General features: G+C 40.4%; 1 protein-coding gene across 1 annotated transcript in view; it reads right to left on the reverse strand.

Annotated features, from left to right (window-relative positions):
* Nucleotides 1–1545: 1545 nt before the first annotated feature.
* Nucleotides 1546–14608, reverse strand: part of mib1 (MIB E3 ubiquitin protein ligase 1) — a 44758-nt gene continuing 31695 nt past the window's right edge. Inside the window, exons 13-22 of the mRNA XM_079452841.1 lie at nt 11605–11737; nt 10223–10309; nt 9382–9540; nt 7071–7252; nt 6720–6909; nt 6560–6638; nt 5811–5930; nt 3868–4026; nt 3384–3484; nt 1546–3296 (exon numbers count right to left, since the gene is read on the reverse strand). Coding sequence (XP_079308967.1) covers nt 3156–3296; nt 3384–3484; nt 3868–4026; nt 5811–5930; nt 6560–6638; nt 6720–6909; nt 7071–7252; nt 9382–9540; nt 10223–10309; nt 11605–11737 — 1351 coding nt within the window. The 3' untranslated portion in view covers nt 1546–3155. The remainder of the gene's footprint in view (nt 3297–3383; nt 3485–3867; nt 4027–5810; nt 5931–6559; nt 6639–6719; nt 6910–7070; nt 7253–9381; nt 9541–10222; nt 10310–11604; nt 11738–14608) is intronic.

The raw sequence follows: 14608 nt of genomic DNA on the forward strand, positions 1-14608 counted from the left end.
AGGAGGTTCCAATGGAAAGGATGTCCAGATGGGATATTTGGGAAGGACAGCGAGGATATATGTAAATTGCATAGAAAAACTAACCCCCAAATAAATACACTGTGCACGATTTGATCAGTTATAAGCTTGTTTTAATGAATGTATTTATTCGTCTATGTGTCTTAAAATATATAAAAATATACTGTAAAGATATTTTACATGTTTTTTTTTAAAATGCCTCCATAAATTCCTCCCAAAGCCGAGCTTCAGTTTATGCTCAAAGCACAACTACACCTTGCTACAAATCATTAAAATATCTTTAAAAAAATTATTTGAATAAAGGAAAAATATATCAATTGTCCTAGGGCATTATGTTAGACCACTACTTGAAAAAAAATCTAATGTTTTTTTAAAGACACTCTTAATTAAAAGGCATCTTCAAAGAGCACCCTGAATTAAAAAGCATATTAGTTTTTGCTCGATCTTAACGCTCCTTGCCTAGAGGGCAACATGAGTCAAGTGTTACAGCAAAAACAATGCGACATTTATTCAAGGTCAATTTATCGGCTGCGTTTCAATCTCGCAACACACTCAGACACAAACAAACTTTGAATTCCCTTTGGGAAACAATAAAACCAATTCATCCATCCATCGATCTATATAATAGTCTGAATAAATGTCGTCTTGGTGGTGCCAATGCAATTTCACAGTCTAAACTTAACAGACACTTCTCTGTGATGCATGGCTGCAGGGCCGCAGTCAGGAAGACAGATGGCTGTCTGAATGTCAGCACATCCTACAGAGGCAAATTTCTCTAATCAGCCTCATCATTTGAGGCGGCCCATTAAGCTCTGTTCTTAGTCCAAAATGCTTGGACGGCTTGTTTGCTGATGCAGCACAGCTCAAAACACACTTCTGCGGGGAGATAAGAGCCAAGAGTGAATTTTCAGACGTTACAAATCACCATTAATGTACTGTGTCAAAGTCAAGGACCTGCAGGTTGTTGGGAAAAAGCTCAGAGCTAGCTAACTGGCTAATGTATCTTCCTCTGAAAAAGGCCACTTTGTCACCAAAAGAAAAGCCACGGTTATGAATTATCTGTGGATAGGCAGGACGTAAAAGCTCTCAGTGACTACCTTACCAAGGCTCAAGAGATATGTCATGCTGCCTTTTTCCATAATATCTTTCTCTATGGATGAGTTAAGTTTAATCTTCTAATGTATTCGAGCATGACCACACTGCACCTTCCATGGATCGTTTTGTCTAATTGGATTATTCCAAATACGCAAGGCTTCGGTCTCTCGCTATCTGCGCTACAGAGACTACCTGCCATTACTCTATTAAATTGTGGAGGGACATGGTTAGGAATGGCAAAAATGTGTATGCAAGAAAACTCAACGTTGAACATAAAAGGTTTAAATTGAGTTATGCTCACTGTGATCTTATGGTGACATCTTAATCAAGAGCTTTGTGGAAGGAAAATCAGGTTCAGTGGTATCTATGTCAGAGATGAAGGTAATATCAATATGGTGTTACCACCTTACTACAATGACAAATTTACAGCAATCCATTTTGTTAGACCTTTATTCGGCAATGCATTTCAAAGCAAAACTGCAATACAGGACAAAAAGAAAAAATAAAGATAAATGTTGTAGAGCATACATCAAACATTCGTTCACTCAAAGAAAAAACATCAGTGTTGTTTTTCAAACCAGGGCAGTATTTGTATACTGAAAATAAGGTACAAAACATACCGCTTGAGTAACTGTAATACAATACTACCAATACGGTATATTAGTGCATCTAGCTTTTAGTGTTAAAATGATCACTGAAAATAATAAAAATCTTTAAAAAGTATGGTACTAACTTTGCTGACAGTAAGTATGTATTTCTGCAGTGAGAGTCACACTGAAACGAAACAAGCCATCAAGCTGAAGACGTAACTTTAGACCTTTACCATGTTTGTAACATGGAAAGCATCCACACGGAAAAAAGCAATGCAACAGATGTCTTCAAAATCTTAATGAAAAGCACAGAGAGATGCCAAATTGCAAAACGAAAGACTATTTGGATTGGAATAGTCCTCAGCTACAAATGTTTTTTGGTCAGGTTTTCTTGCTGCCTATTTAGGGTAAGACCCCTTTAATAATTCAGTTTCTATATTAGATGGTTTATTCCAGCTGAGTCGATTTTAGTTGAAAAAAGGTGAAAATACATAAGTTAACTAGTCAGATAAACAGTACCTTATTCCCAAAAGGTAATTAAATGCTTTTACTTATTTTGGAACAATGGCACAAAATCGGCAGTTTCAAATACATTTATATTAAAGAAATCTAGCAATAATACCTGATACATAAAGTAGGATTGCCGAAGACGACCAATTTATGCTGTATGTTGAATATATGCATATCTCCTTGGACTGTTCTTGTAACAGTCCCCCCATCATGGGTGTGACAATAATACTCTAGTATTGTAATGTTTATACTGTAGTAAAGTGGCAATTCAAGTGAGGAGCATGCAAAGCTATGCTAACAGTACAGCTAGAAACTGGATTTGGATGTTTACATAATTTATTTCACTGTTTGGATATGACAAATTCTTGATCAGCAAGTGAATGTGTGTCAACACATTTGGAACAGAATGATGGGTTGCTCCATTTGTGATGCCCCATAATATCATCAGATACAGAGGAACAGAGTCTTGTGTTCAGTCATGTCGTAGACCTTCAGCACGTTGTATCATGATCTACACTGATACTGTAGATACAACCGTTATTTGGATCAGGGCATATAAGCATTAAACACTGCCATAATAAAAGAGGGAATGTTAGCAGACTCTGACGGTGTCAGTTCATGCCTTACAGTCGCCTTTTAGGTGGTGGTGACCTTCTCACGAAAACACATTAGAAAAAGTGTACACTTGCATAACCAAAACAGCAGAGTTGAGAAGTAAAACAAGTCTCTTCCTTGTTGCGGTGAACAATCCAAGAGCGCAGAAAATAAGTTAATAAAGTCTTCCAGGCAAATATTGAGCCTGAAACTGCTGAATTTCAGATGCTTAAGACAAAATGCAGAAAAGATGAACACTGATGACTCTTAGCTTGCGTGGGACACAGAGCCTTGCATACACGATGGATGAAAAACAGGCTAGGAGCTGAGTAAGCCCTGTTCACCACTCTAGTAAAGCAAGATCCGACGCTCGATGGCTTTGCGGCAGATGGGACACTCGCTCATTCTGTCACCGCAGAGCTGACAAGTGCCATGGCCGCACATGAAGATCATATTCTTTAGGCGATCCAGACAGACGGGGCACATGGTCTAAGTGGAAGTCAGACATATTAAATGGGTAATTGCTGCATAATGCTAAACAGCTGAAGACTCCGAAAATCGATCGAGAAGTCTCACCTGCTCTTTGATATCCTGCAGTTGCTGCTGCAATTTCTGCACATCTGCATTGACATTAGTGTTGTCTTTGTCCCTTTGCAATCCTGGAATATTTCCACTGGCTGGAAGGCAAAGCAGAGGTCTTTGAGAATTATGTCACCAGGTCATTAGCCAATCATGCAAAAGGCGACAGCGGACCCAAGAGCCTGCTTACTTATTGTTAACCTAAATGTCTTTCAACTATTTGTAGAATGATTATGGAGGTCTTTCAACTTCTGTCCCTGTTCTGACACATGGCGCATACAGAGCGTTCTGACAGGGAATCAAGCCATGCTAACACTCGCCACAGCATCGCAGCAGGCTGCAAGCAGGCCTGAGCTCACTTGACGGCCGAGTGTTTGCCAAACAGAATGACGTACGCTGAGCGGAAAGATGGACTTGGAGCCCAAAGGAGCAGGAAGGAGTTGAGGCAAGAAGAACTGGGGGTGAGGAATAAGATACTTACACCAACTTATTGCCAGATTGTTGGGCTGGAGTAGATCCTGTGACCCCCCTGCCAATGAGTTAGAGCTCCCTGCTGAGAAGCAACCAGTCACATTGTTATGTAATGCAAGCACCCCTGCTGCTGGTTTTGGGGCCAACTCAGTCTGGTCTATGGCATAATCTAGTCATAAATTGATTAGAGGGAGCAAAGGGAAGAGCAAGTTAACATGGTTGTCTTAAAAACAGCTGTTAACGATTGGAGGCCTCATTCATGAAGACACAATTTCTAGCAAAAAATGGAGAAAGCAGATGCTGGTTGCAAAGCACTGCTGCAATGATGCATTTTCACTACAATATTGGGAAAAAAGGTTTAGAGGCCATTGATGAAAAGGGGCCTGAAAGAAGAAATTTTTTATTATGGTTAAGTGTAAAAGTAGTAGTTCACAAACTGGATAATTTTAAGCCCCAACAAGTTAGTAAATAAATCAGACGGCTGTTTACTAAAAAAACAAAATTTGAGCCAGGCATTTCTTGGTGTCAGGGGTTGGCTAACAAGACTACTTAATTCCCCACTCCTTCCCTATTTTCCAAACAATAATATAGGTACAATTAAAGGAAAAGTTAACCTAAAATTTAATTCTGTCATCATTTAGTCACCCTCGAGTTGTTCCAAGTCTGTATACATTTCTCTGCTCTGATGAACAAAGAGAAAGATATTTGGAAGAATGCTTGTAACCAAACAGTTCTTGGCCACCACCATAGTAATAAAAATGGCTTTATACATTTCTGTGTTCATTTGAACACAAGATATTTTGAAGAATGCAAGAAAGGAAACTGTTCTGGGGCACTATTGACTACTATTGTCATTTTCCTATGGTAGTCAATGGTGGTCAAGAACAGGTCCTTACCGGAACAAAGACATTCATACAGATTTGGAACAACTAAAGGGTGAGCAAATGATAGAATCTTTATTTTTGGGTAAACTGTCCCTTTAAGTGGTTTATATTTATACATCTGTGTGACTGACACTAGGCTTCCGATGCCAGCACACGGCTCTGTAAAGTTTATCACGTTCTCTTTCTAGAGTTACAAGCCTCTTGTATGTGGAAACTATAGTTGATGTGGCACATACAGTACAACGGCTGAGCGTCGCTGGAGAAAAGCCCATCTATGGTGACCGAGTGTGTAAGTTCTATTAGAGATGGCGTTTCGGTTGTGTGTGTGGAAAAGTGGCGCCTTACAACAAACAGAGCTTAGGCACTAAAGACAGACCGAGATAAGAGTTAAGGGCTACATTCCTCTGTTGACTGGACTCTGCGAGCATGTCTGTGGGTCAGCAGAGATGTCAACATGGATGGATGTGTTGGACATCTAAGCGAGGCTAAGAAGAAACAGATCTCCTGCTCTATAAATAAACACTGTAAAAAGTGAACTTACACCAGTATCCCTTTGAACTCAAACTAAACCAACATAAAGAGCATGGACAGTGTCATGACATACAGTACATAGAAAGGAAAAGTGGTGAATAACAAATCATAAATAAGATGGTGCTGAATTCAATCTCGGATAGCTCCTCTGACGTGTCCAATTCTATAAATATTCAATGCGTTTGATGAAAAATTATTTCCAAGAGATTCATTCTCACTCGTCCGATTGTAATGGCTTTCCGAAAATCCCCTGTAACTTTGTAACACATTATGAAGACATTCCAGGGAGATTATGAAGCTCATTCCAGTGTGTAATAATACATTTAGAGGAGGGGCTCAGTATCTGATTCGACTTATGACAAAACATCTGGGAAAAAAACAGATTAGTCATAACAATGGGAAATAAAACGTGTGTGGGCAACAGAAACAGAGAAGCACCAACCAAGGCCAACATAAATATAAAACAAGAGAAACATGAGAACCAAGGCAGAGAGAGAGAAGAGAACTGAAAAACGGGAACGTGTGGAAGTTCACTCACTAAGGTCCTCATCATCAGTGGCATCCTCCATACCTTTCCCTCCACAGCACATAACGAAGGGAGTGCGTTGATCCACCACGGCTCGACACTGCACACACTTTTTCATTAGGCTTGCACAGTCTGTAGGAGACACAAATACGCAGTAAGCAACTAGCCTCTGGAGCCGGGCTCAGTGACCAGCGGAGAATGAAGTAAATACCCATAGAACAGCAGGTTACAGCTTGAGGTTAAAGGAAGAAGCAGAAATAAAGCCTGTGATGGATGTATGCGCTGAGAATGAAACTCTGCAAAATGATTTCCTTTATTGTATACAGAAAATGAAGCCTATTTTAAGCTCTCTCCCAACACCAGTTTAAACTTAAAGTACAACAAACCCTACCAGAATGCATAAATAACGTAGTGATAACAATGAGATGGCCATTTAAAGAGAAGTTAGGCTAAGATGTCACAATAAAAAACACTTTCATAGTCCTAAAAATATCTTTACTTCCATAGTGTTGTTTAGAACTGAAATCATATTCCGCCGAGCCATATTCTAGACAGGTTTAGCAAGACTCAATCCTTCTAGTATTTATCTAGTAAGTCCAATGCTCTCCTAGATGTCTTCAATCACAGTCATGTGCAATGTTATATCTTATGCCAGATGACTGAATTAGCTTTTTTGGCTGTCTGAGAGACCATCACATGGGGTGATGAGGGAAGAGGTGTGGTGTCATGAACAGGATGGGGAGGAGTGACAGTTGACTTACTCTCACAGGCACACATGTGACCACAGGGCTGGAAGAGAACTGCTGCCTTCTTATCAGAGCACACCACACACTCCTCAATCTGGTGGAGAGAACAGAACGTTAACAGTGGCACGGTATACTGTGTGCACGTTACAAAACGTTGTGAGGGGGTGTCTGGTACCTTAGTTCTGGACTGGACCTGTTCCTTGCAAATGAGACATTTTTTGACACGGGGCGAGCAGAGAGAGCAGGTGGCGATGTGACCGCAGGGGCCGAAGAGCGTGTCTCTCTTCATATCCGAGCAAACCATGCATTCCTCCAGAGTTTCATTATTACTGTTCAGAGACGGGCTACGGGAACCCACCTGCCCACTGAGATGGAAAAAAAAATCACAGGGTCACAATTCATATTTCTACACCTTGAAAAATAATAGTGAGCTCCTCAGAACTTTAAAAATGTAACATTTCTTAGACGCAACATAATTCTAAAAGTAGTCACCCCTTTTGTCTAAAAATTATTAGAGGTATAATACCTGGTCTTTTCTTTGTGGCATTTAGCCAGGGCCTTGCAGAGGCTGGGGTCAGGGCACAGGTCCAAAGGAGACTGGCCTTTCTTGTTGCGGATGGTAAGGTCAGCACCGTTGGCAGCCAGGAAACATGCAATAGAAGCTGCACTCTTCTTTTCAGCTCCCTGAGTGCCTAATCCCATGATTAACTGGGAAGAAACACCAAACATAAATAGAAGTCAAACTGTGTACATTAAGATGGATTATAGAAAGCCAAAATTGCTCATGATGTAGTTTAATCATACAGTGCAATCATCACAGCACAAAGCCTACAGTATTTATCTTCACCAAATACATTAAAACATACAGCATAAGAAGAGGTAGTGGTGCTTGTCTGCGCAAAAGATGATTAAATAATATTATAATGTTGTGGGTGGCTGTTATCAAGCACTATTTAAAAATAAGAAATGTACTTCTGTATAAAGGAATGTCTTTTTCATCCCTTGAAGGTCCTCGCCAGAGGTGACTAATACAACAAATGGCACGAGTCCGTGATGTAATGTTGCTATAATACATTTATCAGAAGAGATGAAATGTTATGGACCATATTGAGTTGATAAAGCAGAGCAGTTCTCGCCGCATACCGATTGGCTCGGAGAGTGTTTTAAATGGATGGGCTGACTCTCCACCTGCATGTGGTAACAGTGTGATGGCTTGATAAGGGAGAGATTTGTCACACTGTCTGTGTTAATAAATGGCTGACTGCTGGCCTGGAAGCAGCCCTCTGTCACACAACGCTTGATTTACGACAGTTGTGAAGAAGCGTTGATGGGAAGGTCTGAGGTGGGGCGTAAGAGGAGCTATGATGCACGAGACCAGCGTCGTCAGTCTGTCTTGTGTCAGGTGTTAAGGCAAGATGGTTGATCCAGAGTGTAATGACAGCATAATGTGTTAATGAAGAAGATGGGTGTGAGATGGAAGTCACAGAACAGTGTTCATTATGGGAAGAATAAGAAACACCGTCACTGATGGGTGAAAATTAAGATGCGACAAGGAAGTGCTGGAAAGCAACGCTGCTGTAAATATTTTGATTGGAATTTCTTTGTTGAATACAACAGTCATACACTCTCTGCTAGATTTTACAAATATTTACCAACCCGATGTAACAAATCATTTTAAACCTGTGTGACTTTCTTCTGGAAAACACAGAAGACATTTTGAAGAATGTTGGTAAGCAAAAACCAGGGGTCCCCATTGACGACTTTTGTATGGACACAAAACCACAAAAAAGTCAATTGTGACCAAAGGTTTTCTGTAACCGACAAAATATATTTCGTCATCTGCAGAAGAAAGTCATACAGGTTTGATGACCAGAGGGCGTGTATAAAGTCAGAGTATATATTTTGAGGTGAACATGGCTTCAATGTAATTTCCATCAATTTCTTTTATATTCTTGGCAGAAGCTTTCTTTTCAAAGTGACAAACAAAAAAGTGCCCATACTAGATTTGCTCATTAAAAACACAAATAGCTCTATCCTGGGAATGTGTAGACAATGGTTGAAATAGGCTGGCCTGATTTTCTTTTCGCTGCAATTTATGAAGCATTTAAACTAATTGGTTGTGATAATATGCCCTAAATACTGCGAATGATTAGCTGTAAATGGTAGCCATCGTATCAAACCCTGTGCGCATCAAACCAAATCACAGCGCGGAGAGTAAATCATTCCATTTATCTCTGCATGAAAATGAAAACAGATCATAAAGCATCCATCCCTCAACAGTTGGTGGTTGACAGCCTCAAACAGATCTCTTCATGACTCTCTTGGCTAGCATTTCTCACTGCTGTTCTGTATTAAGCTCCAATTCGCTGTACTGTCACATTTGGGACAGTTTACCTGAAAACATGGCATTCATTGCATTTTAAATCAGCTCTGATGGAGCCGGGTAATTCAATTGCCGTCATTGTAGCAGAGTGTGTCAGAATTATGCTCCTGTCTGCCATGCTGTTGTCTTTTTCTCCCCACGAGCTTCAAGAGGGAATGTTTCACCTAAGGTATTGTGTTGTGGGTACAGGATGTTGGATTTCAGTGGAACTGTGGCTCATTGGGCAGGTTACTCATGAGACGGGATGAAAAAGGCACCTGTGCCAGAATACAATCAATCATTGTTAACATGCAGACGTTTGAGAGCAATCCTGACAGCTACTGAATACACTACCATATTATTTTGCTGTCCCTTGATTCGATAAATCATTTATAAATCTGTATATTAGGAGTTTATTTGCAAAGACAGATCATTCTATTTTTGAAGTTTGTTTATTATAGTTCTCTGTACATACTGTGTTTTTGGAGGGCTCCCAGGGTTCAACTTTGCTGACATCCTGCATGTCCTGAAGTTGGCGCAGTTGGGACAGAGTATGGTGACGCAGGGCCTCGTGCAGTGGCGTGTCGCCATCCTTGTCTTGCACGTCCAACTTAGCCTCGGCTCGGACCAACAGCTAGACGAGAATGCAGAGGGCAGAATTCAACCAATCTGTTCATTGCTGGCACATTTAATGATGCTGTCATTCACTGATGCAGTTGTACAAGCTTGCAATCACATCTGAAGCAGGTGATGCATTTCAACACTCATGTTTACGACTAAACTGCAGACAATGAATAAACAATTAGTTATATGCCCGATGGTGAAGAAGGATTTACGTTGCTACAAATCCATCAAAACTTATTTCCCTTTCATGAGGCCAATGGCATACTATGCGAGACAGATTTAAGATTAACTTGTGTTTCATGCTATTTTAGTTTGGTTTTTACTTTCGCAAAAGATCACTACAGATGCCAAAGGGCAGTAGCACAGAATGTATTTAATGTTGCAGAAATGAAGATAGATGTTCTGCTCGCACATGCCCACAAGATGGCGTTTTAGCCGCTGCTGATAACCCTATTCCACCCCCACTCGCTATATACCTCTCTTGGCACGGAGCAGATTGCTCAGGACCAAATGAATTCAATTGGAGGGGATAAATCTGCAGCACAACTCCTGCATGTAAATCTAAAACTGAGGCACTTAGCAACATTACTTCAACAATGTATTTGAGTTAAAAAGAAAGCCAGATCAGTGGCTGACTGCTGCAGACGTCAAGCGCTGCTAGAAAGACGACAGATAAATGTAGAAACACTTACTCGCACTATCTGGGTGTGCTGACGTTCGACGGCAAGGTGCAATGCTGTCTGCTGGTTAACATTCTGTATGTCCAGATTGGCATTTCCCTGTGGAGAGAGAGATACGAAGAACAAATCAATCTGATGTCCTTTGACACACAATGAGGAGAACAGCATAAGTGCATTAAACTTAAACTAAATATAGATTCATGCAAGGGAATACCTTAATATACAACTTTTAAAACCGTAAGCATTGGCACGTTGGCAATTTATCTGTTATTCAAATGCTGGTGAATATTTCTATATTTATATTTAAATGATTATATTCGTTCTTTTATCTGTCAAGTAAGTAGCCTGTTCATATCGCCTTTCAATTCCTGAAGAAAAATCACTGCTTGTGAGCATGCCTTCCGCTCCCATAGGTTGTGTTAAGAAATGTGAGCTAGTAGGGCGTAATGGTGATTTGTATTCAGATATTCCCTGAAACCCCATAGCAACATAGCTTCTCTGCACTACTGCAGTGCAGCTCTACTGTGGTTTGTAGGCTGAGGGTAAAGTCATCAGTGGGAACCCTTTCTTTGTCAGTCTCTCTCTCACCATGGCAGGTAGTCGACAAAGGGATGAACCGAGCCAGCTCTGCATTCTCACAACGCTGCTGGAATGTTGTAATAACGTGGATACTGTGCCACGACATCACGTCGAGCCACAGTGTCCTGCTGTAAAGTGGCATGTGGAGGGGAGGCGCTGAGCCAGTTTGGCCAAATTTGCACATCGAGCATTGGAGAGAATGAAATCTCTCCCTGCATCACAGGAAACTTTGTATCAATGCCATGTCAATTTTTACTGTTCACAAGCTCATTATGTAACCTGAACTATATTAGACAAGTTCTTAAGCTGTTTTAGGGTTATGGTGACCATTAAATAGGCAAAGTAGTAACGGTCAAAACCCTATTCACTCTTGCATACTCTGAAAAAAATGTGACTTGTTCTCTATCGTGCAGAATCGTATGTCATGATGCTTGGGGGTTCCTGGGCTTTTATGTGATCGCTATATTTGTGTGCACTTCTCAATAATCAAACTGCTCAATATGAGGCGTCATGTCTGTAGCATAAATGGTGTGGGACAAGTATTAATAAGGGTTTAAAAACATTAACCCTAATTATGAACAGTAAAAGTGATGCTCGCCCTAACAAGCACCGCTAATAAAAGCTTCAATTCTCTAGACTGGCTCTATACCTTACGATTCATTGTGCATGTGATTAACCTAGTAAAAAGAGAAGCAGGTTCCAACAAAGTGCACTTTCTCAGCTCTACTGGGCCCTTAATGACATCATGAAATTACCAGGATGGGACCTTCCTGTAGTAACGCACTGTGAGAACAGACTGTGTTACAACTGCTGACCTGATGAACTAGGAGCTCTGCCACCTCCACGTGGTTGTTGAGGGCAGCGAGATGAAGCGCAGTGTAACCGTCATCTTTCTTCTCATCCACTATCCATGGCCGTGGCAATTTGGACAAAAGCACGCGCATGGCACTGCGGAATAAAAAGAACACAAAATTAACCAATGAGCTTACAAATCACTGCAATAAATAGATTGGCATCTGATGATGTTGTTATATGGCAACTGGGTATTTACATTTAGTCATTTAGCAGACGCTTTAATCCAAAGCGATTTACAACGAGTTCGGGGAGCAATAAGTGATATGTCAAAAAAGAGCAATAGTACAATAGGTGCAAAGTTACTAGTTTCAACAAAAGCACAGAGCTCAAAGTATCAGAGAAAACATTAAGTACGGGTACAAATTCTCACAGCAAACAAACCAACAGCAATCGACAAACAGTTTTCCAGTGGTTGCCTTGATCCACGGAGCAAAACATGGGATTTGACTTCAGATTAGCAGTTTGAAAAACAGTGTGTCCATAAGCAGGGAGCCGATTGTGAATCAATGCAGCAGCCGCAATAGGATAGCTGTTTACCCTGAAAAGACGAGCGCTGAAAATCAGAACACATGCAAACCAGAAATGAGAGAACTGGTGAGGAGAATCCATTTCCAGGACAGACTGACATTAAAAGAGTATATATATATATATATATATTATACAGCGGGTAAAATAAATATTGAACAAGTCACCATTTTTCTCAGTAAATATATTTCTGAAGGTGCTATTGACATGAAATGTTCACCAAATGTCATAAACATCCCAAATAATCTATACATACAAAGAAAACAAAACAAATGAGCACACAAATTAAGTTTTATGTAATCAAATAGAATAACACAGGGGAAAAGAATAGAACATGGTTGCTGAAATGTATTAAATACTATGTACAAAAGCCTTTGTTGGCAATGGCAGCTTCAAGACGGCTCCTGTGTGGAAATATTTGCCGCATACATTGCTCAGGTGTGATTTTGGCCCATTCTTCCACACAAACAGTCTTTAAATCTTGAAGGTTTGGCCTCTTGTATGAACTCTGATCTTTAGTTTTTTCAATAGCTTTTTTATTGGATTCAAGTCAGGTGATTGCCTGTGCCATTCTAGCAGCTTTATTCTCTTTCTCTGAAGCCAACTGAGAGTTTCCTTGGCTGTGTGTTGGGATCATGGTCTTGCTGAAATGTCCACCCTCGTTTCATCATCATTCTGGTAGATGGCAGCAGCTTTTTATCAAGAATGTATCTGTACATTTGTCCATTCATCCTTCCATCAATTATATAAAGTTTGCCAGTGCCGTGTGCTGAAAAACAGCCCCACACCATGATGTTCCCACATCCAAACTTCACTGTTGGTATGGTGTTTTTGGGGTGATGTACAGTGCCATTTGATCTCCAAACATGGTGTGTATTTGGTCTCATCTGACCAGACAATATTCTCCCAGTATTTCACAGGCTTGTCTAATTTTGTGGAGCGAACTTTAAATGAGCTTTAACATGTTTTTTCTTCAGCAATGGAGTCTTGCGTGGTGAGCATGCAAACAGGACACTGCGGTTGAGTTCTCATTGTTTTCTTTGAAAGAAACTTCACAAGTGGACTATATATATATATATATATATATATATAATCATTTAATCATTCATTCACAAAAGGTCCAGAAAGGTGCATACAAAATTATTCTGACTTCATATTGACTGTATATAAACAAAAGGTATAAAAAAGAGAAATACACATTTAAAAGATATGAAGAAACATTTATCACAACAGCAGTGGACAGGCAAGATATAGTCTGAAAGTCTTCAGAAAAGCCACCACAGGGGTCACATTATCCAAACATTCATCTATCCATATTGTCAAATTTGACAAGAAAATATAAGGTTTCAGAATCCTTAATGCAGAGCTCAGCTGGCTTATCAAAGCACTCAAAAACATCCTTAAAACTGTAATATTTGAAAACACTAACCCTGCATTTTTTCTTAAGGCAGTGATAGTGGGCGTGCAAAGGAAAAGAAGATGAATATATTTCAGAGATGAGGCGGATTTGTGGTAGACTCTGGAGTGCTGCATTTGCTGCAGGGTGGATTCTGGTAAACCCAAAGCCGATCTCTGGTTTCTTAGGTAGGAGAGAGAGTATACAGAAATACAAGCTTTAACAGCTCAGTACGCACTTGGAGATCTGTGGAGCAAACAGCTGTACTGCAGTGCACACGTCATGTAATCGCACCGCCTATTTACACCTCCATTGCTTCAAGTCCAAGTCTTGCAATTTGCAGTCAGTTTGATAAACTGTCAACACCTTTCCAAACTCAAAATTACATTATTATGCACAAATTCAACAAATTGTGTTTTACCAAGAAATAATTACAATAATGAAAATCTTCACACAAAAAACTAACCACTCTCAGGTTTTCACACCCAAAATTCTCTTGGTGCAGCAAGCTGTTAAACAAGTACCGATACACCCTGGAACAAGTCAAGTATTGGTGACTGACTGCATTGGCGGAGATGTCTCTCAGGAAAGTAGCAGCCAATGGTGGACAGGAAACAGCCTGGGATTGGTGCCCCCTTGTGTTGGCAACAGTAAGATGGATTAGAGCCAGTGGCATGGTGATTGGTGAGCCTATCCAGATGCATTGTAGATTGACAGGCGGGCTGCCACACCGGTGGAAATGGGCAGGCATTAATATTAATGCAGCTTGCTGGCACTACTGCAATGCAGTCAACTTTTTTTGTTGAGCAGTTCAAAGAACACTAAAAATATGCAGGAGACTGTAACACACCCCCTGTAATTCCTTCCAGGAAGATGATTTACTCGATTGTAAGCAAAAGGAAACTGGGAAGATTAATTGCTTCTCACTGGTGGCAACCTTTTTCTTGGGTCCTGATATTGACTTGCTGTAGGTGTGGGTAAACCGGTAACCATAAATAGGTAAGAGCGTGGCTCAGAGGGAGAGAGAGAGCCTGAAGCTGTAG

This window comes from Barbatula barbatula (assembly GCF_947034865.1).
Source record: "Barbatula barbatula genome assembly, chromosome: 3".
NCBI classification, from domain to species: domain Eukaryota; kingdom Metazoa; phylum Chordata; class Actinopteri; order Cypriniformes; family Nemacheilidae; genus Barbatula; species Barbatula barbatula.